The 24868-nt window shown below is 35.1% G+C and overlaps 1 protein-coding gene across 1 annotated transcript; it reads right to left on the reverse strand.

Annotated features, from left to right (window-relative positions):
* Nucleotides 1-19930: 19930 nt before the first annotated feature.
* On the reverse strand, nt 19931-24302 carry LOC149151373 (putative proline transporter 2). The gene is made up of 7 exons (XM_089438280.1): nt 23892-24302; nt 23580-23804; nt 23271-23365; nt 21741-21930; nt 21394-21518; nt 20687-20902; nt 19931-20581 (listed from the first exon to the last, which is right to left on the reverse strand). The coding sequence occupies exons 1-7, from the start codon at nt 23989-23991 to the stop codon at nt 20201-20203; spliced, it is 1332 nt and encodes a 443-aa protein (XP_089294406.1). The 5' UTR covers nt 23992-24302; the 3' UTR covers nt 19931-20200.
* Between the last annotated feature and the right edge of the window lie 566 nt (nt 24303-24868).

Consider the following 24868-nt stretch of genomic DNA (forward strand, 5'->3'; position numbering starts at 1 on the left):
AAATGAGTCCTTTTGAAGCTTTGTATGACAAAAGATGTCATACACCGCTCAATTTGAGTCACTGAGAGGATAGATTCATATTAAGACCGAATTATTTGCAAGAAATGGAACATGTAGTATGAATATTAGAGAGAACATCAAAACTGCACAAGATAGAGAGAAATGTTATGCAGACAAGTAAATAATTCAGAAAGAAATTAAAATTGGAGACAATGTTTTCTTAAGAGTAAAACCGAGGAAAAGTACCTTAAGAACCGAGACATCTGCAAAATTGGTGCCACGATTTAGTGGACCTTTCAAAATCTTGGACATAATTGGTCCAATGCCATATCGATTGGCTTTACCTAGCCATATTAAAGTGCAAAATTTTTTTCATGTGTATTTATTGAAAAAAATATGTCCATAATAATTCTCATGTAATTAATTAGAATTTGATACAGGTGGAACCTAAAGGAGATTTCCTGCCAGAGCCACTCTACATCTTAGATCAGAAATATTTCTTGCTCCAAAATCGAGTTGTCGGTTAGTTTAAGGTGCAGTGGAGACACTTTACACCTAAGGAGGCAACCTGAGAGCAAGAGGATACAATGAAGGAAACTTATCTCACATTTTTTCAAGAATGAAGCAAGCGAACAATAAACACTGAGGACAATGTAATAAAAAAGGGGGGAAAGATGTAATACCAATCTGTTTCTACATAATATTTGTTGTTTCAAGATTGAACTATTTTTAGATGTGATGGCTAGGAAACCATGATGGTTTTGACTTAAAATGAATAATAAAGTATGATGATGTAATAAGTGAATTTTATTAATGAAAAGGAAATCTAGAAATTACTTGGGAAAGAAACACTTGAGTTAAGAGATTCTTGCCAAGATCCAGAAACTAGTATTGGTGGATAAGATCAAGACAATATTCCCTTAAATAACTCCTAAAAATCCCTAAGGGCTGATTAATAAGATTTAATATGACGAGAGAGAAAATATATTAAATCACTCAGTTGCAGAAAAACACTGAGTAAGGGTGCATAAATCACCGCAGCAGAGAAAAGTCGACTGTAAAGTAAAAGGAGTAAATACCTTTCTCAAGAAAAGAAAAAAGCCTAGGCCGGTGGTTTGGTAGACCCATGAAAAGTGGGACATCGTTAAGGAAAAGTCTACTAGGGAAGTAATGCATAAAATACATTACCTAGAATCAAAAGATGTTGTTGATTCCATGTCAACCATATCTCTGCTCTGGGGGAACTAGTGGTGATGGTTCATGGTTGGGTTCAAAGTGGCTCTCCTAAGTAGATTTTCTAGTCAGTACACGATTAGAAATTTTGTTTACTGTTAGTATACAAATTTTGTGGGTATTTAGATTGACGAATTAATTAAATGTGTTTGATGGAAGTAGAAGAATGAGTAGATATTGTGTGAAAATATTTGTTAGAATTGAATTCTGTTTATACCTAGGTTGGTATGTAAGTATAGTATGAATGGTTCAAATATGTGATCTAGTAGAGCATGATAGATAGGCTCTGTGTATTGAATTTCAGCTACTCTTATTGTTAATACTTATACAACAAATGTTGTTTTTTGTGATCATTCCGCTGACCCACTTTTTATTTATGCATGCCTTAGAAATTGGTTGCAGGGATAAATTACTCTAATTAAGAGATAAATATATCCACAATTAGCTAGAATTTAGATGGAAAACTTTAAAACTATAATTGTCAGAATTAGAGTTCACAGTTAATAACCCTTTATGGACTTGATAACAATAGGTAGAAATTGTGGGTTTTAGTTCCTACTTGAGACAAATTAAATTATATGTTAAAAAAAAATATTATAGACCCTCTCGGTTGGTAAACAGGGTATTATGGAAGGAATTCGAATCACTAACGTGAGCATTGTATTACTCATAGGAAGGAGACTCAATACGAAAGTAGGGGTGCGCTGAAGGGGGTGTTCATATAAACCCCATTTCGATAATCACCTCATGAAATTGTGTTGTTCACCCTATGAGGCTATATAGGTTATGGAAACTGAGACAAGTCTAACAACTAACCTATAATTATAGCTGGGAGATAAATCTGTGCAACTGCTTGATTAAAAAGAAAAATACATAAACTTGGAAACTGAAAACTAAGGTGGCTCGGCTCATCCAACCGTTGATGAAATCCTCATAAGTGTACTAAAAATATTATCAATAGAATTTGATGGGGGTTAATGTCGAAAAGAAATAACCAGTTACCCTACAAGATACCACTATGTCCTCCATAGTACATATACTATAGGAGATATAATAGGAATTGTCAATAGAGGTCTTACAGAGAACATATAGGGCCAATTTTGCTATCGGATGACACATTTTTCTCAAACAAAAGAAAACCAATGAATCTGATGTTAGAACCAATGAAAGAAGTCGCGGAGTATAAGGAATAAGTTTATTACGAATCAGAGTGATTTCGTGAGTTACCAAGTTCTTTGCACTCATGCATGACAAGTACCAGTTCATAAGGAATAGTCGTTTCACAAAACAAATACAAGTAGCCATAAAAAATCTAGAAACATATTGACTCAAACAAAACGTAATTGCAGAGGAAAATCGAATATTTTATTAGCTAGTTATTAGTAAATTGGTACTACTCCAAACCTAGAATTAAATTAAACCATCTTTATACCTTAGAGAAATTCAGGTTTAGTGGAACAAAACAAAGAAATAATATATTTGTACAATACATTTTCCTTTGTAGTAGAATCACATATTGAATTGCTAAATTTCATGCAAATTAGACATAACTTTTCCAGCAAAATAGATATTATGGATTACTGGTAAAAGAAAGTGATTGTGAAGGAGAACTAAATGTATTATATGACAGAAAAGAGTGAGGGGTTTAGTTTCCTCTGAAAAAATCACTAATATTTCAAATTAAATTAGAAGTCATAGTCAAGTCACTGGAAAATTGTTCTACAACATCGATGAAGAGATCCAATACATAATTAAGTTTTAAGATCAAAATATTTCACTGTGAGAAGCTATGGACCAAAGGGTGCTAGCTTCAGACAATACAATTCACAGAAACAAGCCAAATAAAATGTGAGACTCATGACTTCTAGCGCAATGAATGTGTCAACCAGTGAACGGGGGGCACCATGGAGACCAACCTGTTGTGTTGGAAGGACGAAATAAGAGATGGAAGAACCCTATAAGTATAGGGAACAAAAATCAAATGCGCTTTCACATACTTGAAAATAAAAACATGGAAATGAATAGGTAAGCTAAAAACAAAGAGGAAAATTAGTTAGGGAATGAAGGTGAGAAGGCTATACCTTACAGTGAGCATCTCCATTATCTTCTTCCCTGTAAAAAAGACCTCAGAACGCTTTAATATGCGAATTGATATAGGGGTATTATTTTTAAGTAAAAGAAATAATAAAAAGAAATGCAGAGAACATAGTTATTATAGATAATGCCACCACAATTGTGTGAATCAAAAAAAAAAAATGTGTACACTGGAAATTTCAGGGAAAACAGTTTTGCTTATTCATTATTATTGATAATGGCAACTAAAGGTAAAGTGAAGAAAAATAAATGTATCTTACCCAGAATTTGGTGGAAACCCTTTCCTACTGGTACTTATGGGGAAATTATGGCACAAAAATAAAATTAGTACCTCAACCAGTGTTCGTTACAAAATGACTAAACCCATGTTCACTTCCTGTACAAAGAATATTTGTATGTGATAAGATGCAGGAACTAGTTTTTGAAAACTCGAGATATGCTCGGTGGACAATGAGCGCATCGTACCTAGCAGGATTTCACACACATGGTGTTATAAGGCAAATAAACACAACCACTAATCACATCTATAACTATATATAAAGTACGAGCAACTTCTTGTTGTTTTGTATTTTTGAGGTTGAGGGTGTAAACACATAGGACAACATCAAAACCACTTTGAAATCTGGGATCTAGCCCTTCCAGCTTCAGCGAGGGATCTCTCTGTAAAATTTAGCTATGATTGATGTAAATTTTAGGCTGGTTATTATTGTATTGATTGTTTTTTATTGGATTGCTTGGTTGATTAAATTGTTAAAACTCCATTTGGCTATGGATTCTAAAGATTAACTGGATCTGCATCAAATTTTGAAGGAGTTTCTCAGGGAAAGCTAGGTTGCACTAGTTAGATCTTTCAGAATTTTAAATGGATTATGAAACAGACGAAATGTAAGAATCAGTGGAAACTAAGGAGCAATGAAGAATTCCTTAATTTGACTTCAGCAGAAAACATGTAAATTACTAACAACCAAAATAGGATGTTCTATATAACATATCCTATTCATCACAACTTATGTTATGTAGTTAAGCTTTTCATAAATGATATAGAAAGAAGACAATGATTAGACACATGAGAAAAATAAAAACATCACTAATTCGTACACCCCATGAATCATTCGAAGAATGTCCTTGTATTATTGTTGTTCCAAAAACTAGAAAAATTACAATTCATAGAGGAAATTATATTCAATAATCAACATCTATTACTTCAAAATATGAAGTATTTATACAAATTTTAAAAAAATATCTTGAAAAAATATCAAGATTTGTTTACAAATATCTCAAACTGTCTTACACAAATAGAACTAAAATATAGGACATTCAAAACTAATGAACCTACTTGGAACTACATTTGTTGATTGCTGGTGACAAGAAGAGGAATTGGAATTTGATTGCAACTCTTATCTGATGAGGTGGCCTCCAAGTCACTAACTGTCTTTGAGCTTTTTCCTCGTGAAATTCTGAAAATTAGGGTCCTGTAATACCTTTGTATATCCCAAACCATAATATATGTTAGAAAAATGAGAGAGTTTTTTGTAAATGACAATGTTGGAGACAAAAACTCTTTCAGTTTTTGAAAATTCATTTCCACTTGCTCGGAAATGACATTTGAAAACACACTGAAAACAAGAAAATTCGGTAAAATATACCTGCAAAGATTCATCTGAATATCCCAAACCATAAATGTTGTTACAAAACTGCGAGAGTTTTTTGTGCATGCGGATGTTAGAAACAAAAACCTCTTTCATGTTTTGAAAATACGTCCTCAGTTGTTTGTAAACCATGTTTTAAATTACTCTATCGTATACAGAAAAACATAGTTTTACTTGACCTTGAAACAAAAATATGACGTGGAGGCGGTAGGTGACATGGAGGTGGGAAAAAATGTGGAGGTGCATGGTTGGCGGAAATATGATTAGGTGGCATAATAGGAGTGGAAGATGAGGAGGGACATGGTGGGTGGACATTAGGGCAGGGGTAATAAGCGGAGGATATGTGGCAGTTGACATAACCAGGGAGGCGGTTTGCGACAAGGAGTGGATACCGCTTTTAAAGGGGGCTAGAGGCAGATAGTGGTATTAGTGAATGGGGGTCCGAAATGTTTAGGAGTGGACATGTAAACGTGGGGACGATGGTGAAGAAACCATTTTCAGACATCCTCGCTAATATAATTAGGCTGGCAAGGGGGGGCTGAAAAACCCTATTGACCATTGATATGATGGAGTGACAATTAGGTGGCTTGTTGGTGCACGAGACTTAACCACAAGTGAAAAACTCCTTTTTTCATTTTCTACCCTTATGACATGAGAAAAAAACTTTGGTTATAGTACATAATGCCTCTAAAATTTGGATAAAGACATAATGAACTCAAAGATTAGGATTACATGTAAAATTAACCACATTTTATCTTTTTAACCACATTCTTGGAAAAAATTTGGAGGATGAAATATTATTTACACCATTTCAAATCTAATAATCATTCTCTATAATCAAGTGACCCTATAAAAATTATAGGACCTTAACAGTGGCTACAACTGGGGATGGTAGTCTCCTTGGAGGTGCCAAGAACATCGTAGACTAGTAGCTTGATCCAATGGGTTGATCCCAAAACCTGCAACTTGTTCTGCCATAAAATCTCTACTACTGAAAAACTCTCAAATTGAAATCAAACCCATTCTGAAAACTCAAATTTGAAATACACACTGAATTGAAAGTTGTACTGCTATCTGAAATTGAAACTGACAATAATGCTTGAAAAATATGCTTGAGCTTATTTGCACACTACTACTTACCATACACTGCAGAAAATTATGTTGAATCAAATAATACAAAATTGACAATGAAGCCAGTCAAGTAGTTGCCGAAACAAGTGGGCCGCTTGACTGTGTTTTAGCATAATCAAAAGGACATCTTGACTTTTTGTCCATAAAATCAAAGTTGTAGACTGCAATGGAAATTTTTGTTGGATCTGGTCATGGAAACATGATTGAACACTTGAACTAAAAAGAACCTCCATGTAGTTTTATATAGGATCAGTAAATGCATGATTAATTAGTTTACCTTGTAGACCTTCATTGACTGATTGAGCATGGAAGATTTCATCAGTTGTACTCTCAAGGTTAAACCTTGATTCCCATTGTTTAGTTTCAGTCTTGTACTCGAAAAAATAATTCTCAGTAATCTGCAAATCAAAAGGAAATACAATCTCCTCTTTTTTTGGAGAAAGAAGATTTTCTAAGAATTGTTTAGGATCTAAAAAATTACTAGACTGAATCTGATAATCAAAAAGTTCAATATCCTTCTCGAATCTTTCAACAACTAACTCAAGAAAACAAACTTTACTTTCACGATAAAATTTACTTAATTTCAAACAACGAAACACGAACGTTAAAAAATATTCATCAATTTGAACATCTTCTAATTCATCCCTGACTTCTTCTAAAGCTTCACAAGACAAAGGATTTGCCATATAACCTGTCATCTTGTTTAGCAAGAAATCTGATCAACTTGCAGTGGAGTCGCCATGAGCTTTCTACAAATCTCGATTCGTTAATAATGGAGTCGCCATGAAAGCTTTGAGCTCTATATACTTTGAACGTGGAGTCGCCAGGTGAATGATACAACCTTCTTATATTTGATCACTATCCAATGTCAATAATCAGATCTGGAATTTGATACACTTTTATGGGGAATTTGAAAGGTCGTTCCTCAGTATGGCCGCCACTCTGTCGTCGTTCTGTATTTTTGAGGTTGAGGGAGTAAATACATAGGACAACATTAAAACCACTTTAGCAGATGGGATCTAGCCCTGCCAGCCTCAGAGAGGGATCTCTCTATAAAAGTTATCAATGTTTGATGTAAATTGTAGGCTAGTTATTACTGTACTCATTGTTTTTTATTGGATTGCTTGGTTGATTTTATTGTTATAATTCCATTGGGCTATGGAATCTAAACATTAACTGGATCTACATCAAATTTTGAAGGAGTTTCATAGGGCAAGCTAAGTTGCAATAGTTGAATCTTTCATAATTTTAAATGGATTATGAAACAAAGGAAATGTAAGATTCAAAAGAAACTAAGGAGAAATGAAGAATTCCTTAATTTTACTTCAGCACAAAACATATAAATTAATAATAGCCAAAATAGGGTGTTCTGTATAATATATCATATTCGTCACAGTTTCTGTTATGTAATTAAGCTTTTCAGAAATAATAGAGAAAGAAGACAATGATTAAACACATGAAGAAAAGGAAAACATCACCAATTCGTACACCACATGAATCTTGTGAAGAATGTCATTGTATTATTGATACTTCCAACAACTAGAAAAGTTACAATTCGCAGAGGAAATTATATTCAACAATCAACATCTATTACTTCAAACTATGAAGTATTTATACAAATTCTAAGAAAATATCTTGAAAAATTATCAAGATTTGTTTACAAATATGTAGTATACCTAGGGGGGATAATATGGGGTACAGAGGGAGGTACCCAAGGGAATAATGTAATAATGGGATGGGCCATAGTAATAAATAAGGTGGTTAACCCGTATCATGTAAGGGACCACAAGTAGTTAGAAATAATGTAATAAGCCCATGGCATCAGATAGATGGTATTGAGGGAGCCATGGTAATGACCCATGGTATTGTATGTATGAGGCCTATATAGAGGCTAGAGACTCCCCATTGAGAGATGTCAAGAATTATTGTATGAACAAGCATATGGCTCGTGGAGTGTTCTCCTTCCTTAGGGAGTGAATATATGGTGTTTCCCTACCATAAGGGTTTGATCAATAAAGTGAAGCATTTCTATCTACTTCTATCTTATTATTTATGAGTATATTTCTATTTCTCTTATATTTTCAATTCAGATCTATAACAAGTAGTATAAGAACACTTTCTTGGGCAAAGTCGTGAAATTCTTTTATTTTTGCAGGAATTTTTTGAGTGGCGAGTTTACAGATTAGATTTGTACGTTTTGGTACAAAACCTACAAAATCTAATTGCATATCTGGATTGTTTTTGAAAAAATACCCAAGTTAAAAAAAAATCGGCCAAATCGGAGTCCTATTGAAGGAGATATCGTTGATCCAAAACTCAGTGGTGTTGCAGACATTTTTCGAGGCGGCGAGTTTGCAGATTAGATCTGTATGATTTGGGGCAAAACATGCAAAATCTAATTGTAGATTTGGGTTTTTGGTAAAAAAATACTCAATTTGAAAAATAAAATCAGTCGAATTGGAGTCCGGATGAAGGAGATCTCATTGATTTAAAAATCAGTGCTATTGTAGACATTTTTTGGGGCGGCGAGTTTGCGAAGCAGATCTGTACGTTATGATGCAAAATATGCAAAATCTAATTGCAGATCTGGATTACTTGTGAAAATATACCCAAGTTCAAAAAAAAAATCAGTTGAATCGGAGTCGGGATGAGGGAGATATTGCTGATTTAAAATCAACTCATTTTTCAGAAATTTTTTGTGACGGCGGGATAGTTGCAGTGAAAATCGGAAATTCCAGTGCCTAAATCGGGATTTCTATCACATGGGAAGATGCAGAATGGTCAATCCATTTCCAAAAACAGGTCATAATAAAGATTCTAAGCAATATTGACTAAACTGCGACCACTCTAAATTTTTGCCAAGTAAGTATTTATTTATTTATTTTATTTTTTTTGTGCCATCTAGCAAGATGTTTTTTACAGGAACAGATAATGGCCCTACTATTGAAGAATTCATAGAAAGAGAAAAGTCATTATTTCAAAAAAATTGGAAAAGTTTCCTAGGGCTTGGTATGAAAGATGAGGCTGCCAGATGGTGGTTTTCACTTGACCGCAAGCAGTTGTCCAAACTTTCAGATGAAGAATTTGAAAGATTCCTTTTATACAAATGGTCTCATGCTAGAAAACAGGAGAATGAGACATGTAAGGGGTTATTTTCTACTGGTATCTCCTTATTGCAAGTTCATGGATTCATTCAGAAGGAGAAGATCGTTGTGTCCATAAATCCTAGTTGCAAGCAAAATCTCATAAATGTCAATTTGGCTAAAAGATTACAAGTGCCAGCAAAACACATGGAGCACACACAGGTTAATAATGTGCAGGTGTAAGTTTATAAAGATTTAAAGATTTCTATGGACAAGTATGTATTGCATTCTGATTTTTATGCTTTAGATATGGTTAATGAGGATGTTGTTTTGGGATACCCTTGGATGGAATCGGTGGGTACTATAAATATTAATGTGCAGAAGAAATTCCTGAAGCTCTGGTATAAAAGGAGGAAAATTACATTATAGGATATTTCCATCAATAAACATGTAGAGTCCAAGGAGGCTGAAGCAACAGATGTTCCAGGGACTGACATATCAGATGATGAGCCATTGATGGTTGACAACCAAACACAAACATCAAACCAGGTACTAGAAAAATAGGTAGAGTCTAAAGAGGCTGAAGCAGAAAATGTTACATTAGATGAGGACTCAGTGGTGGAAGTAATATTGGAAGATAAGAAACAACAACATGCACCATAACATGTACCAGATACCAATCACTCTCCATTAGGTGGTAAATTAAAGAAAGATCCACTGTTGGTTAAAACTTCAACATATCACCACCCACATCACCCAGCAAGAAAACAACCAACAAGATGGCAACAAATTAACTACAAGGACAACAGCCCCGACATGACAGTTAGAGAGGAGCGACGATCCACCTACTACACACAGAAGAGCCACGAAGGTCAGCTTCCATCTCAAGCAAGCGAAGCACCAGTGAGATCGAGGGTTCACCTTTCTCTGGGATGGCTAGATGCATGTGCATGGTACCAATGGACTACTCCCTTGAGTAGATCTTATTATTTGTGTTCTTCCCATGTTTCGGGGACAAAACATGTTAAGGGGGGTGGAATATAGTATACTTAGGGGGGAATAATATGGGGTACAGAGGGAGGTACCCAAGGGAATAATGTAATAATGGGATGGACCATACTAATAAATAAGGTGGTTAACCCATATCATGTAAGGGACCACAAGTAATTAGCAATAATGTAATAAGCCCATGGTATTAGATAGATGGTATTGAGGGAACCATGGTAATGACCCATGGTATTGTATGTATGAGGCCTATATAGAGGCTAGAGACTCCCCATTGAAGGATGTCAAGGATTATTGTATGAACAAGAATATGGCTTCTGGAGTGTTCTCCTTCCTTAAGGAGTGAATGTATGGTGTTGCCCTACCATAAGGGTTTGATCAATAAAGTGAAGCATTTCTATTTATTTCTATCTTATTATTTCTGGGTATATTTCTATTTCTCATATATTCTCAGTTCAGATCTATAACAAAATATCTCAAACTCTCTTACACAAATAGAACTAAAATATAGGACATTCAAAACTAATGAATCTACTTGGAACTATATTTGTTGATTGCTGGTGATAAGAAGAGGAATTTGAATTTGATTGCAACTCTTATTTGATGAGGTGGCCTCTAAGTCACTAACTGTCTTTGAGCTTTTTCCTCCTGAAATTCTAAAAATTAAGGTCTTCTAATACCTTTGTATATCCTAAACCATAATATATGTTAGAAAACTGAGAGATTTTTTTTGTAAATGACGATGTTGGAGACAAAAACTCTTTTAGTTTTTGAAAATTCGTTTCCACTTGCTTGGAAACAACATTTGAAAACACTCACTGAAAATAGGAATATTAAGGAAAATATGCCTGCAAAGATTCATCCGAATCTCCCAAACCATAACTGTTGTTACAAAACTGAGAGAGGTTTTTGTGCATGTGGAAGTTAGAAAAAAAAACCTCTTTTAGGTTTTGAAAATGCATTCTCAGTTTTTTGTAAGCCATGTTTCAAATTACTATGTTGTATAGGGAAAAGCATAGTTTTACTTGACCTTGAAACAAAAATATGACATGGAGGTGGGAGGTGACATGGAGGTGCAGGAAAATGTGGAGGCACATGGTTGGCGAAAATATGATTAGGTGGCATAATAGGAGTGGAAGATGAGGAGGGACATGGCGGGTAGACATTAGCGTGGGAGTAATAGGCAAAGGATACGTGACAGTTGACATAAAGGCGGTTTGCAGCAAGGAGTAGATACAAATTTCAGAGGGGGGTAGAGGCTGATTGTGGTGGTCCGAAATGTTTAGGATCAGACACGTAAGGGTGGGGATGACGGTGAAGAAACCATTTTTCGGACCCCCTCAGCAATAAAGTTAGGATGGAAAATGGGGGGGCAAAAAACCCTATTTAGCATTGATCTGATGGAGTAACGATCAGGCGGCTCGATGGTGCATGGAACTTAACCACAAGTGATAAACACCTTTTTTTTGTTTTCGACCCTTATGACATGAGCAGAAAACTTTGGTTATAATACATAATGCCTTTGAACTTTGGATAGAGACATAATGAACTCAAATATTAGGATTGCATGTATACTTAACCACATTTTATCCTTTTGATCACCTTCTTGGGAATAATTTGGAGGATGAAATATTATTTACAACATTTCAAGTATAATGATCATTCTCTATAATCAAGTGACCCTATAAAAATTATATGACCCTAATAATGGCTACAGCTGGGGATGGTAGTCTCCTTGGAGGTTCCAAGAACATCGTAGACTAGTAGTTTGATCCATTAGGTTGATCCCAAAACCTACAACATGTTCTACCATAAAATCTCTACTACTAAAAATCTCTCAAAGTGAAATCAAACCCATTCTGCAAACTCAAATTTGAAATACACACTGAACTGAATGTTGTACTACTATCTGAAACTGAAACTGATAATAATGCCTAAAAAAAATGCTCAGAGTGTTGAGCTTATTTACACACTACTACCTACCATACACTATAGAAAATTATGTTGAATCAAATAATACAAAAATTCCAATGAAGCCAGTCAAGTAGTTGCTAAAACAAGTGGGCCACTTGACTATTTGTTAGCATAATCAAAAGGACAACTTGACTTTTTGTCCATAAAATCAAAGTTGTAAAGTGCAATGGAAACTGTTGTTGGATCTAGTCATGAAAACATGATTGAACACTTGAATTGAAAAGAACCTCCATGTAATTTTCTATAGGATCAGTAAATGCATGATTAATTAGTTTACCTTGTAGGCCTTCAATGACCGATTGAGCATGGAAGATTTCATCAGTTGTATTCTCAAGGTTAAACCCTGATTCCCACTGTTCAGTTTCAGTCTTGTACTCAAAAACATAATTCTCGGAAATCTACAAATCAAAAGGAAATACAATCTCCTCTTTTTTGGGAGAAGGATGATTTTTCAAGAATTGCTTCGGATCTCAAAAATTATAGGACTAAATCTGATAATCGAAAAGCTCAATATCCTTCTCGAATCTTTCAACAACTAACTCAAGAAAACAAACTTTACTTTCAGGACAAAATTTGCTTAATTTCAAACAGCGAAACACGATCATTAAAAAATATTCATCAATTTGAACATTGGCTAATTCAACCCTGACTTCTTTTAAAGCTTCACAAGGCAAAGGATTTTCCATATAACTTTTCATCTTGTTTAGCAATAAATCTGATCAATTTGCAGTGGAGTCACCATGAGTTTTCTACAAATCTCAATTCTTTAACAATGGAGTTGCCATGAAAGCTTTGAGCTCTAGATACTTTGAGTGTGGAGTCGCCAGGTGAATGATACAACTTTCTTGTGTCTGATCACTATCCACTGTCAGTGATCAGATTTGGAATTTGATACACTTTTATGGGGAATCCGAAAGGTCATTCCCCAGTATGGTCGCCACTTTGTCGTCATTCTGTATTTTTGAGGTTGAGGGAGTAAACACATAGGACAACATCAAAACCACTTTGGAAGCTGGGATCTAACCTTGCCAGCTTCAGAGAGGGGTCTCTCTGTAAAATTTATTTATATTTTATGTAAATTGTAGGCTAGTTATTACTGTACTGATTGTTTTTTATTGGATTGCTTGGTTGATTTTATTGTTATAATTCCATTTGGCTATGGAGTCTAACAATTAATTGGATCTGCATCAAATTTTGAATTTCATAAGGCAAGCTAAGTTGCAATAGTTGGATCTTTCAAATTTTTAAATGGATTATGAAACAAAAAAATGTAAGATTCAGAAGAAACTAAGGAGAAATGAAGAATTCCTTAATTTGAATTCATCAGGAAACATATAAATTACTAATAGCTAGAATAGGGTGTTCTATATATCATATCCTATTCATCACAATTTCTGTTATGTAATTAAGTTTTTTAGAAACAACAAATAAAGAAGACAATGATTAAACACATGAACAAAAGAAAAACATCACCAATTCGTCCACCACATGAATCCTGTGAAGAGTGTCCTTGTATTATTGATGCTTCCAGCAACTAGAAAAATTACAATTCGCAAGGAAATTATATTCAACAATCAACATCTATTACTTCAAACTATGAAGTATTTATACAAATTCTGAAAAAATATCTTGAAAAAATATCAAGGTTTGTTTACAAATATCTCAAGCTATCTTACACAAATAGAACTAAAATATTGGATATTCAAAACTAATGAATCTACTTGGCACTATCTTTGTGGATTTTTGGTGACAAGAAGAGAAATTTGAATTTGATTGCAAATCTTATTTGAAGAGGTGGCTTCCAAGTCACTAACTGTCTTTGAGCTTTTTCCTCTCAAAATTATGAAAAATAGGGTCCTGTAATAACTTTTTATATCCCAAACCATAATATCTTTTAGAAAACTGAGAGAGGTTTTTGTAAATAATGGTGTTGGAAAAAAAAACCTCTTTGAGGTTTTGAAAAGTCATTTCCACCTGCTTGGAAATGACATTTTACAAGACTAACAGAAAAAGGAAAATTCAAGAAAATATACCTTCAAATATTCATCTGAGTCTCCCTAACCATAACAACTGTTACAAAAATGAGAGACCAATTTGTGTATGAGGATGTTAGAAACACAAACCTCTTTTAGTTTTGTAAAATTCCTTCGCAGCTGTCTGTAAACCACGTTTGAAATTATTGTGCTGTATAGGGAAAAACATAGTTTTACTTGACCATGAAACATACATATGAATTGGAGGCGGGGGGTGACATGGATGTGGGGGATAATGTGGAGCAACATGGTTGGTAGAATATGATTAGGTGGCAGAATAAGAGTGGAAGATGAGGAGGGACATGGAGGGTGGACGTTGGCATGAGAGTAATAGGCGTAGGATATGTGGTGTTTGATGTAATCGGGAAGACAGTTTGCGGCAAGGAGCAGATACCGCTTTCGAAGGGGGTTAGAGGTGGATTGTGGTATTAGTGAAGGGGGGTTTGAAATGTTTAGGAGTGGAAACGTAAGGGTGGGTTCGACGGTGAGGAAACCATTTTTTAGACCCCCCCCGCTAATGAAGGTAGGATGGCAAGGGGAGACCGAAAAACCTTGTTGACTATTGATCTGATGGAGGATCGATTAGGTAGCTGGATGGTGCACAAGACTTAACGACAAGAGAAAAAATCCTTTTGTCATTTTCGACCCTTATGACATGAGTGGAAAACATTGGTTATAATAAATAATGCCTACAAACTTTGGATAGAGACATAATGAACTAAAATATTAAGAATGCATGTAAAATTAACCACATTTTATCTTTTTGACCACCTTCTTCGAAATAATTTGGAGGATGAAATCTTGTTTACAAAAATTCAAATATAATAATCATTAGCTATAATCAAGTGACCCTATAAAAATTATAGGACCCTAACAGTGGCTCTAGCTAGCGATGGTAGTCTCCTTGGAGGTGCCAAGAACATCATAGACTAGTAGCCTGATCCATTAGGCTGATACCAAAACCTGCAACCTGTTATGCCATAAGATATCTGCTACTAAAAAACTCTCAAAATGAAATCAAACCCATTCTGCAAACTAAAATTTGAAATACACACTGAACTGAAAGTTGTACTACTATATGAAACTGAAACTGACAATAATGCTTGAAAAAGATGCTCAGAGTGTTGAGCTTATTTGCACACTACTACATACTCTACATTACTGAAAATTATGCTGAATCAAATAATAAAAAATGCCAATGAAGCCAATCAAGTAGCTATTGAAATAAGTGGCCTGCTTCACTGTTTGTTAGCATAATCAAAAGGACAGCTTGACTTTTGTCCATAAAATCAAAGTTGTAGAGTGTAATGGACATTGTTGTTAGAGTTGGTCATGAAAACATGATTGAACACTTGAATTGAAAAGAACCTCCATGTAGTTTGCTATAGGATGAATAAATGCATGATTAGTTAGTTTACCTTGCAGACCTTCATTGACTGAATGAGCATGGAAGATTTCATCAGTTATACTCTCAAGGTTAAACCTTGATTCCCATTGTTTAGTTTCAGTCTTGTACTTGAAAACATAATTCTCAAAAATCTGCAAATCAAAAGGCAATACAACTTCCTCCTTTTTCGGAGTAGGAAGATTTTATAAGAATTGTTTAAGATCTCGAAAATTATAGGACTGAATCTGATAATCGAAAAGTTCAATATCCTTCTCGAATATTTCAACAACTAACTCAAGAAAGAAAACTTTACTTTCACGATAAAATTTGCTTAATTTCAAACAACTAAACATGACCATTAAAAAATATTCATAAATTTGAACATCAACTAATTCATCCCTGAATTCTTTTAAAGCTTCACAAGACAGAGGATTTGCCACATAACCTGTCATCTTGTTTAGCAAGAAATCTAATCAACTTACAATGGAGTCGCCATGAGTTAGTCTACAAATCTAGATTCTTTGACAATGGAGTCACCATGAAAGCTTTGAGCTCTGGATGCATTTAACGTGGATTCCCCAGGTGAATGATATAACCTTCTTGTGTCTGATCATTGTCCACCGTCAGTAATCAGATCTGGAACTTGATACACTTTTCTGAGGAATCTGAAAGGTCATTTCTTAGTATGGTCTCCACTATGTCGTCATTATGTATTTTTGATTTTGAGGGAGTAAACACATAGGATAGCATCAACACCACTTTGGAAGCTGGAATCTACCCCTTCCAGCTTCAAAGAGGGATCTCTCTATAAAATTTAGCTATGCTTGATGTAAATTTTAAGCTAGTTATTACTGTACTTATTGTTTTTTATTGGATTGCTTGATTGACTTTATTGTTATAATTGCATTGGGCTATGGAGTGTAAATATTAACTGGATCTACATCAAATTTTGAAGGAGTTTCGCAGGAAAAGCGAGGTTGCAATAGTTGGATCTTTCATAATTTTAAATGGATTATGAAACAGAAGAAATGTAAGATTCAGTAGAAACTAAGGAGCAATGAAGAATTCCTTAATTTAACTTTAGCAATAAACATATAAATTACTAACAACCAGAATAGGGTGTTCTGCATAACATATCCTATTCATCACAGTTTCTATTATGTAATTAAGGTTTTCAGAAACAACAAGGAAAGAAGATAATGATTAAACACATGAACAGAAGTAAAACACCAACAATTCGTACACGACATGAATCCTTTGAAGAATGTCTTTGTATTATTGATGCTTCTAGCAAATCGAAAAAATACAATTCACAAAGGAAATTATATTCAACAATCAATATCTATTACTTCAAACTATGAAGTATGTATACAAATTCTAAAAAAATATCTTGAAAAAATATCAAATTTGTTTACAAATATCTCAAACTATCTTACACAATTAGAACTAAAATATAGGACATTAAAAACTAATAAATCTACTTGGCACTATCTCTGTGGATTTTTGGTGACAGGAAGAAAAATTTGAATTTTATTGCAACTCTTATTTGATGAGGTGGCCTCCAAGTCACTCATTGTACTCTTTTAGCCTTTTCCTCCAGAAATTATGAAAAATAGGGTCTTGTAATACCTTTTTATATCCAAAACCATAATACATGTTAGAAAAGGAGTGAGATTTTTGTAAATGATGATGTAGAAAACACAAACCTCTTTCAGTTTTTGAAAATTCATTTCCATCAGCTTGGAAACTACATTTGAAAACACTAGCTGAAAACAAGAAAACATACCTACAAAGATTCATCCGAGTCTCCCAACCCATAACAGTTTTTATAAAAATAAGAGAGGCTCGTGTGGAAGAGGATGTTATCAACACAAACCTCTTTCGGGTTTTGAAAATGCATTCTCAATTGTCTATAAAACATGTTTTAAATTACTATGTTGTATAGGGAAAAACATAGTTTTACTTGACCATGAAACATACATATGAAATGGAGGCAGGAGGTGACATGGAGGTGGGGGATAATGTGAAGGCACATGGTTGGCAGAAATATGATTAGATGGCAGAATAAGATTGGAATATGAGGAGGGACATGGCAGGTGGACGTTGGTGCGAGAGTAATAGGTGGAGGATACATGGCGGTTGACCTAACCGGAAAGACAATTTGTGGCAAGGAGCGGATACCACTTTCGGAGGGGGATAGAAGTGAATTGTGGTATTAGTGAAGGGGGGCCTGAAGTGTTTAGGAGTGGACACGTAAGGGTGGGGTTGGCGGTGAGGAAACCATTTTTCGGAAACCTCCCCACCCCCCCCCCCCCCCCCCCCCCCCCCCAACCCCGACCCTCTCCCTCCCCCCGCTCTAACAAAGGTAGGTTGGAAATGGTGGGCCAAAAAACCCTATTGACCATTGATCTGATGGAGTGGTGATCAAGCGGATGGATGGTGCATGGGACTTAACCATAAGAAACAAACTCATTTTGTCATTTTCGACCCTTATGACAGGAACGGAAAACTTTGGCTATAATACATAATGCCTTCGAACTTTGGATAGAGACATAATGAACTCAAATATTAGGACTGCATGTAAAGTTAACCACATTTTATCTTTTTGACCACCTTCTTGTAAATAATTTGGAGGATGAAATATTATTTACAACATTTCAAAAATAATAATCATGAGCTATAATCACGTGACCCTTTAAAAATTATAGGACCCTAACAAAACCAAGCAAAAGAGTTAGACTTATCTTATAAGTTTGACTTATAAAGGTTTAAGACTTGGAAAAGGAAATAGAAGTAAATAGAGGGTAGATTGAAAATTGAAAAAAAGATAAACTCACCAATTCCATAGCTCTAAGTAGAGCAATGGTGAGGAGAATCTAGATGCCAAACATCTCATATCAGCGCAATAAACTCCAGACAGAGATACCTATACAACTAGAGAAAAAATACAAATGCCAAAGAACACAAAGACCGGGCTTAGGGAAAACCTCACGTGCTGTTCAACAAGAACACGAATGAAAGCGAAACTAAAACTACGAACATAGAATGACGGAAATGAAACAATGATGTCCAGCAGTTAGGGTTAACCGATCAAGAGGGTTTCTCCACCTTTGGATCACACCAATAAATCTTTGTTGTCCATGTAGACTCAAACACAGGCTGCCATGTGAAGTTCACATGATAGCTATGTGGAGAGAGTTATATGGTAAAAGTCGAGCCTTACATCTCAACGATGATCCCTAGGCGAGAGTTGGCCTTGAACATCAAGGATGAAAATCAGTTCCTCTTAGAGTGCCCCGCGTACAACCACATTAGATCTTAGTTTCAAAATCTTTGTTGCAATACTGACCTTCCTAGCCTTTTACGTTGTCAAAATTATAGTGAACTCAGGAGGCTTCTCTCCAAGCTTTTTTAGCATAGGAATAAAATCTTAAATAAAACTAAATAATTTGTTTCTTTAAGTTCGATAGACCAAAGTTTGGTCTCAGTGGACGTTAACCACCACCATCATCATCAGTATAAGTATAACCATGAAAAAAAATTATGACCTTTGTTTTGGGTTATAGGATAGAAGACTTAAGACTAAAGGTAGAATAAAATTATAATAATTAATCAGAACAAAACATTGTCATATAATGACATAATAACCATCTTCAAGTAAGAGTGATACATGTACTCTAACATAGTACAACATAATTTCATGTAGCTTAGTTTGTAGTCTAAAGTATAGACTAAACTAGACATTTGCAACCATGTGTAATGTAAGAAGAAGCAAGACACTATAAATACATGTTACCAAAACCATATCAAATTTATTGAGGTTCATATACATGTTATTCAGCACCTAAATGATATGAAATGACCGAGCTTACACAATATGTATATAAATAGTAAAGGAAAAAACATTATCATAACATATATTTACTGTGTTAATATTTAATAGAATAAAATAGTTTAATTGATATTCATTGATTATAATTAACCATGATTTCTTTTATTGGTTAAAAATTAGCTTTATAATTTAAGAAATGAGTAAACGGAAATCACTGGCTTTGAAAATTGATTTCTTGATTCAGTTTCTAAGCTAGACATGAAGGTAACCACAATTTCTAATCCGGACATTAAGTACGGTAAGCACAATTCAATCCCTCAAACAGTAAGGTGAGCTGATTACGTTATGCATGAAGGGAATACGGTGTATAAGAGATAAATAGATAAAGTTTAGTTGACGATTTTGATCTTGTTATCAAGATTGTGGGAGAGTTTTTGAGTGCTTCCCACTCTAACCACTTTTTATTGATTAGACCAATAATATCTAATCACTAAATTACACTATATAAATACCATCAAATTATTATTATATTATTTTAATTTTTATCTACTCCAACCAATGACCAGTGCAATTGGCCATGTTCTCTTCTAAGGAATAATCAGAAGATATACCATCATGTAACCTGTTATAGACGGGAGGTAGACTCAAGATTATAGAACGAAGGATTGAAGATAAAGAGATCAGCATAGACGATAATGTAGCCTCTTGTACGCAAGGGACGCTGGAGATCCAATATTTTGCCACGAGAAAAGCAAATAGATCGAATGAAATAATGACGATCAGACATCGGCAAAGACACTGTATGTTTTGGAGTCCACAATAATGAAGCGAACAGCTGCCACTGTTGCTGCTGCGGCCAACATGGCGAAAAAACACGTGTTCGCCCAATGCCATGTCTTGCTCAATGAACTCAAAGCATTTCCCTTCACTCTAATGTACATGTGATTTGCCAAAACAAATGTCAATGGAATCGTGCTCAATGCGCCTGTGATTGTTATAAAATCCCCCAAAAATGGAAGCAGAGCCGCCATAAATGTGGTGGCTGCGAGGTATGTTCCTCGAGCCACCAATCTCACTGTCCAATTGTGCGCAGAATACACACTTTCCTCGCCTCTTCCGAACATTGTATCGAAATATTCATACACGGGGTATGCAAATATCTACAACCATGCCATCACTCCTGTTAAATTGAATTTCGAATTTGAAACAAATTAAAGTTACCTGTTAATGGGCTGAATATTTTGAATGGTCTGTTGAATACATACATGTTGTGATATCACACTCTGTAGGAAAGCAGCAACGTTCGCCATAGCTTTAATCCACTTGGGTCCGTGTACATTGTTGAGAAGATAAGATGATGTTTCTGAACCATATGCCCAGTATCCTACGAATGTAACAGCATAGAATGGCACAATCCCCACTGTGAATTGCAGGTATAGGGCTTTCTGCATGTTCCTTACATGAGGATGTTTCACTGTAGCCTACAAACAATGTCAAATGATCAAATCACATTGGTTTTAAGGTATGATTATCAATATGTTTTAGCGTAGTCTAACGAACAATTTCAGATGAAGTAAACATGTTAAATTATTTGATCACACTCGTTTCAAAATATGATTTATCTATAACGGTGTAGACATCCATGGAATTGATTAAATTGCACAAATATCAGGATCTTGACTGAATCAGAATTGAATTGGTATTGGAAAAAAACATTCAGAATAATGATGGAATGAGAGAAAATGTTATGAGGTCACTTAACCTAAAGAATGAATTTAATTTTATTGTAAATTTTGGAAATATTTTAAAATCTCATAAATGCAAAGATTAATTGTTTAACCCAATTTTATTTATTTAATTCTAAAATATTTCCAAAATCTAGAATTCAGATAAGATAGCCATAACCAAACCATTTTCAAATTTTACTACTTTGCATTGTAATATAAGAAAACAGAAATTAAGCTTAGTATACCTGTACTTCTGGAAGCATCCCTGAATTATACGCAGCAACAAGATTTGCCACAGCACCTATTGAGTTAAAAATTTTGCTTGTCTTCGACCCAGTCATCCTGTAGTCCTTTGGTGGACTATTGACACCTACATACCGATAGCGATGTAACAGATAATATGAGCAGAAAAATAAAAGTGGTACTTCAATTGTACCATTATCCAGCTTTCAAATGACCCTGATGACCCTTAATTATAATAGATATAATCATTCTAGATTGTCACTACTCAGCACCAAAATCTAATATTTCCGTGCATGTATTCAGAAGCTGCAATTCTGAATAAATAAACAACTAGAAAAGAGAAGAATACCGTCTTTTATAGACAATGCAATAGCAACGACGGTATAGATGAGACTGGAGGCTGTTGAAACACCTAGCCACAACTTCAGAGCCGATAAGTGTGGTATGGCAAAAGCAAAGCTACTACAGACAATGCCTGCAATTGTAATGCAGTACGGTAGTTTGAACTTGAACTTATTGCTATATGTGACATATATTGCCTACACACAGAAAGCAGATGCAAACACTCCATATTAGTTGTTACTGCAAATCATACAAATCCTTGTTCTTGGCATATTTTCAAACCAATTTATGTGTTTGCACAAGTAAAAATAATGGAATCGACAGGCTTTATCTTGATTTTTTCCTTCCTAACATATGTCATGAGTATTGAACCTTTTCTTTCTTCTTAAATTTTTTTAATTATTGGCAATATCTAGCTACTATTTATTTCTGCAATACACAATATGTCTAGATGTTTTGTGGTTCTACTACTGATCTATTTGTACATGGTTTTATGGTCTTGAGCCATGACTCCCGGGTGCAACATTTCCTAGCTTTATATTTTAGCATTTTAGGATATAAATTATGATGCAGAGCATCGGCTACCCTCACCTTCACCGGATGATGGCTGTGACAAGTGCTGGTCCATGTGCATTGCTGGGGTGAAAGGAAACGAGGCGGCCTTGAAGGCTATTAGAGGGGGAGGATTCCTTATTAGATTTACTATTAAGAAACGCGGGCAGCAGTGGAAGGAGTTATCAGAGGAGCACTCCAAGGGCTGCTGGGAGGAGCGTTTCAGAAGCTCTCATAGGAGTTGGAAATGCCAGAGAGCATTGAGATTTGACCTGGAAACCCTTGTTTGGCATGTATGCCAATAGACAGTAATCATGAGTAAAGATTGCTAGGATCAGTAGATTGTGAGCTGGGAGGATTAGTTTAACTGGCCAGTCTCAGTTTTTAAATTTACCTTTGGTATTGAGAAGTCACCCGGTTAATTAGGGTTCATATCTATTGGGTCCATGAATCACATGAAAAGCGTCTCTCAGGTTTAATTAGGGTTCATATATTTTGGGTTCATGAATCACATTAAAAAAAGTGGCTCTTGCTAATACAAATATTTATTCAACAATCTCAGGGTCTATTAACCACATGGAAAGAAGATCAGTGTCCTGTGTTTCTGTATATATATAGATATAGATACACACTGTCAAGAATTAAAATTGTGTTAGCCAAACTAATGTATTGTCAGATCTGACTTTAGAATTAATAGTTCACTTATAAGAGTTTATCTGGCAATCCATCTGTCTGCGTTTAATCTGAGTTTGAGCCTGCCATGTTTCTGTCTGCATCAAATTACCTTATTTTCCGCGAATCAATATCTCTTTTTAAGATGACTGACATTATTTTATTTTCTCCAAGGATCTATTCGTGAAGATGAATGGTCTCATTAGTTAGACATTTGGTTTACAATGGAATTTAGGCCGCTCGAATGCTTAGTTGCTCTAGCTAATACTGCAAATTCATTTTGGGCAGGGTAAGAAGCAGAGTGGCCACCTACCTTCAAAGATTGTCCAGCCAAAATGATAAATCCTGCATTAATCATGAAAAGACTGATGTATTGTAGAGTCCAAGTTATGTAGTATATTTTTTTGCCTGCAAGATTTCACAAGTACTATGGAACGCATGAGTCTGCTTGTCGTTGGTAGAGTGCATATGAATGACAAAGTTATTCACTTTAAACCCAAACCAGAAAAGAAAATTCTCTACTCTTTTTATATTCCCCAGTGACTACAAATAAACACAACTCTTCAACAACATGAATATCTTCTAGATGAAGGGTATAAATTGTAAAGTATACTGGACATACCATAAATGTGACCTGCGAGATCTCGGTATCGAATATGTCTAATGCCTCCAGTTTCGTGGAGGCGTGCAAGGAGATGATTTGCAGACAGAGATATTCCAGCTGCAGCTATCAACCCCAAGGTTCCTCCTACCCATCCCAAGGGGACCATTACTACTCTTGAATACCCTAATGTATATGCGCTGCTCATCAATGTTACCAGAATGAAGCCAACTTGGTACCATGTATCTGCAACAATGTCACCATTATTATTCACTGTAAATTGTAACAGTATATTGTCTGGCTACATAAATATAACACAAGTGATATACTTACCATGATTTGTAAGATGAGCTGTATTAATCTTCGAGGCTTCTACGTCTGTCTCAGTCTCATGGTGAGACTCGATATATAGACTCTGCTCGTTCCTGTCCATGTGCTATCTTCTGATCGCCTGCCAAATTTTATAAGATAATTTGTAATACAATATATCAGCTTATATAGGGCACTAACCACTGGGCTTTGCTCTGAGCCCCGGCTGATCAGAGATACCGTAATTATAGAGAGTCTCTCGGTGCAGAGGATTAGGGCATTTTGTAATACATTACATCAACTTATATTGGGAGAGGTAAGGAGAATCTCATTAATGCTGTTCCTCCTCCAACCATTCTTGCTCTGATTCCCACTGATGGGAATTACCGCAGTTATGGGTATATAATTGCTGGTAGTTGAGTAGTAATAGGGTTGGAGTTACTTGGCCTCACTCAGTGCGTGTATACGGATAATCCATCTAACATAGCTTTTAATACACTGTCATACTCGATGGATGGTGCTGCTATCGGTGATGGGCACGCGCCATGCATGATGATATATTCATGAAAAAATGGTATGGATGTGGATGGCCATCCGTCCATCGTTGCAAGAAAACAATTCAAACGTGATTAAAATTATAAAAATCATAAAATTGATAATGCAAGTGGTTGTTTTTCTCTAACATGATTTGTTGCTCTTCTTTATTCATTACATAAAATTTGATTGCTCTTCTCTATTCATCACACAAAATTTGATGATTATAATGAAACCAATGAGAGGTATTTATACTTTTTAGCGATTTATTCAAAATAACTTTAATATGCGAACACACACTAAATTTGACTTTACCAAATATAAAATTAAATTCAAACTCTCTTACACTCTAAATTTAGACAATGTTGCATGCGGGACTAATTAGATATCTTTAACACTCCCCCTTAATTATGACCACTAAACTAAGACATTACTCAAGACAACTCAAACATGCTCCTCGTCTAAGT

The sequence above is a fragment of the Pinus tabuliformis genome, chromosome 9 (assembly GCF_031772625.1).
Source record: "Pinus tabuliformis cultivar Carrire ecotype Pingquan chromosome 9, CPIR1, whole genome shotgun sequence".
Lineage (NCBI taxonomy): Eukaryota > Viridiplantae > Streptophyta > Pinopsida > Pinales > Pinaceae > Pinus > Pinus tabuliformis.

Excerpts from the sequence above, each read along its gene's own strand:
- LOC149151373 (XM_089438280.1), bottom strand. The coding sequence starts at position 23,991 with ATGGACAGGAACGAGCAGAGTCTATATATCGAGTCTCACCATGAGACT. Across the intron at positions 23,805-23,891 it reads AGCTCATCTTACAAATCATG|ATACATGGTACCAAGTTGGC; the intron begins GTAAGTATATCA and ends ACATTGTTGCAG. Across the intron at positions 23,366-23,579 it reads TCTCGCAGGTCACATTTATG|GCAAAAAAATATACTACATA; the intron begins GTATGTCCAGTA and ends GAAATCTTGCAG.